The 3,383-nt window shown below is 41.8% G+C and overlaps 1 protein-coding gene across 1 annotated transcript in view; it reads left to right on the forward strand.

Moving 5' to 3' along the window:
* Window positions 1-204: 204 nt before the first annotated feature.
* Window positions 205-3,383, forward strand: part of prss16 (serine protease 16) — a 5,737-nt gene continuing 2,558 nt past the window's right edge. Inside the window, exons 1-5 of the mRNA XM_083694608.1 lie at window positions 205-412; window positions 1,752-1,927; window positions 2,184-2,283; window positions 2,584-2,713; window positions 2,894-3,027. Coding sequence (XP_083550734.1) covers window positions 352-412; window positions 1,752-1,927; window positions 2,184-2,283; window positions 2,584-2,713; window positions 2,894-3,027 — 601 coding nt within the window. The 5' untranslated portion in view covers window positions 205-351. The remainder of the gene's footprint in view (window positions 413-1,751; window positions 1,928-2,183; window positions 2,284-2,583; window positions 2,714-2,893; window positions 3,028-3,383) is intronic.

The following is a 3,383-nucleotide window of genomic DNA, read 5'->3' on the forward strand; positions in this document are numbered from 1 at the left end:
TGAAGGTGGTATTTCAACATTTCAGGTTTGTTTATGTGCTTAGCTTTTGTCATACAATTCAATACCTGCATATTCAATGTCAGTGTTTTTGCATCACCAAGCGTTAGGGTGTTACATTCAAGTCTGGCATTTTGCCACTGTTGGAGTAAGATATGCCCAGACTCTCTCTCTGCGTCTTGATAACTTTCAATTTGCTACTTGTTGACTATAAATACGATCAGTGGACATCAGCGGATCTCCGGACTGAATTTGAGAAACACATTTGAAGCAGTCACTCTTCTCTGCAAGACATTAAGGACGCATGGTAGTCTATAGAGGTTGTAAGCAGGAGGTTGAGGCAAAGTTGAAAATATGCTTCTGTCTTCAATTCGCTGTTTGATCCTCTTGCTTCTCGTCAATTCCATCTACTCTGGTAAGTAGCCTAAGAAAATAAAATGAAAAACAGATCAAATGCATAAGAAAGTGAGACAAATCCAGTTTTGATGTTAACTCACATCACAACTGATTATTCTAAAGTATAGTGACATTCTTGATTATATATTATAGTGAATAAAGATTAGATTAGATTAGATTCAACTTTATTGTCATTGTGCAGAGTACAAGTACAGAGACAACGAAATGCAGTTAGCTCTAACCAGAAGTGCAAAAAAGCAGAAAAGTGCTGTGTGAACAATATATGTATTAGCAGTAACATTATAAGCAGAATAAATAGAATGAAGTATGAACAGTATAAGGAGCATATGAGCTGTATAGGCAGTGCAGTATAAGCAGTATATATGTATTAACAGTAACATTAAAGCAGAGTAAATAAGCAGAATAAATATGGAATGCAGTATGAACAGTATAAGCAGCATATGAGCTGTATAGGCAGTGCAGTATAAGCAGTATATATGTATTAACAGTAACATTAAAGCAGAGTAAATAAGCAGAATAAATATGGAATGCAGTATGAACAGTATAAACATGTGCAGTGTATTAACAGTAGCATTAAAAAAAAATAAGGATATGTGCATTATGAACAGTATAGACAGATATGTACAGAAGAGCAGTAGTATGTAGTATAAGAGCAGTGTGTACAAGTGAGGATACAGTATGTACAGTTTAAATGAACGGAATGCACAGATAATTGTGTAACCTATTGTTTGTATATGAAATTAAATGACTACTGTTTGTGAAATGGCAATTTAATTTCCTTTAAATGCTAAAGTAACTATTTACAAACACTACTGTATTTTGTAGCTCCCTTCAACTCTTCATATATTTTATGAAGAGTTGAAGTGTAATTGATAATTGCAGAGAGTAAAGGCCTGGATGAAAAAGTAAATAAACATGGTTTGTAGAAATTTGACAGTTGGGAAGAAATTTGACACCCGTCAGGCACAGATAAGAGGATGGCTCGGGCCTTACCTTATCAGCTAAAACCACGCAAGGTTATCTAAATAATATTAAATTGTATGCCATCCAAATAAGGCTGGTTTCTACCATGACATGTTTGGATGGATAACCCTTTAGGATGGCCTTGTAAAACAAAATAAGACACATGAATATAGAGATTAGGCCTTTAGAGCAAATGTGTGCACATTCTGATATTAAAGTCTCAGGAGGCTGTCATGGCTTCACTACGCATGTAAAATTGCGCACAACGCCCGAACAGAGATCTCCTTTTTTGTCTTCATCCTTTGTTCTCGAGTTACTGAATCTCCTACCACCTTCATGTTGTTGTGTTCATTGACATGGGTTAATGGTTGTAGGGCGAGTTCTGAGGAAAGTCAAGGAGCGTGTGCGTAAAGTCCAGTATCAGAAAGCGAAGCAGCATGTGTTAATGCGCGCGGTCAACGGGCGTCAACCCATGGGACAAGTTAAGGACGGGAGAATCCACCAACCGCTCGACCACTTCGACAGTCGAAACACAGAAACCTTTCCTCAGGTGAGCTACCGATACACAAACTGAACATAGTGTAAATTAAGCACCAGGCCATAGGTAACCCACCACAAATGCCCTGGCCTTGGCTTTGCTCACCATGATACTGTCCCCTAAAGCCCATAACTTTACACAGGGCCTGTAGTTCTGCTAGGCTTCTGTGCTTCAATTTGGCAATTAGACATCTGTGGTTCAATTCCATTCAAATTGAGCAGATTATTTTCTGCAACAAGCCTGAGAATCTTCTCTCTCTCTCACACAGAGGTTTTTTGTGAATGAGGCACACTGGGAGCATCCTCATGGTCCAGTGTTCCTCTTCATTGGAGGGGAGGGCCCCATCTCTGAGTTTAATGTGCTGGCAGGTGCGTAGAATATCTCTTCTCCTGTCACGCTGATGCATTTAGAAAAGAAAATGATAATGCATTGACTATTAGACGTTCATGCTGGTGTGTTAAGAATGTGATACTGGTGTGTCTTGCTTTTTTGCCTTGTCCATCTATCGGTTCTCACATGACCTGTCCTTTTTGTTTTGTCCCCACTGATACTCACATTACCTCTCCTCCCCCATCCTCCTTCTCTCCCCTCACTCCTCTCCCCCACCCTCCCCTTTTCCCCATTACCCTCTCCTACTTACCTCCTCCCCCTTCCCTCCCTCCCCCCAGGTCACCACGTGGACATGGCAGAGGAGCACGGAGCTCTGCTGGTGGCCCTGGAGCACCGCTTCTACGGGCAGAGCATCAACCCTGATGGCCTAGAGACTGAGAACCTGAGAGGTCTGTCCAGCCAGCAGGCGTGAGTACCTGGGGGGAAGAGGAAAGACGGCTGCCATATGGTAGGGAGGGGTGAGGATAAGGGGGAGGAAGAGGAGGAGGGGGGTGGGTTATACGATACCTATGACTATATATACTACTAATAACCCACAGTACTGTATGAGTCTTTAGAAGTAATTCTCTGTCCTCTCCTGTTCCCCAGTTTGGCTGACCTGGCTGCGTTCCATCAGTACATCACTGAGCGATTCGACCTCTCTCACAAGAACACCTGGATCAGCTTCGGAGGCTCGTACTCTGGGGCTCTCTCTGCCTGGCTCAGGGGAAAGGTGATGGACTGTGTGTGTGTGTGTGTGTGAGAGAGTGAGGGTGAGATTGGACTGGTCTACTTCACTGGTGTACTTCATGATGATAACACCCCCTGAGATGTTGAGTGACACTGCAACAATGAGTAGAGTGTATAACTTTCATTTATTTTTCTTGTTTAACAATGTTTCCATAAGTCAGTGTAGCGTAGGTGATTTGGAAATACGCTCTCATGATGAGGTAGTGCCTGTGACCTCGAAGCCCAGTCCTCGTACCACAGGGACTTATACCACACCCTTTTGGTATAACGGTTATACTGTAGGGTATAAAAGTTCTTTATTGCTTTATTTCACAACTGATAACATTCTTTATTTATGTCTGTTGTTACA

The sequence above is a fragment of the Argentina silus genome (genome assembly GCF_951799395.1).
Source record: "Argentina silus genome assembly, chromosome: X".
In the NCBI taxonomy this organism is placed as follows: Eukaryota; Metazoa; Chordata; class Actinopteri; order Argentiniformes; family Argentinidae; genus Argentina; species Argentina silus.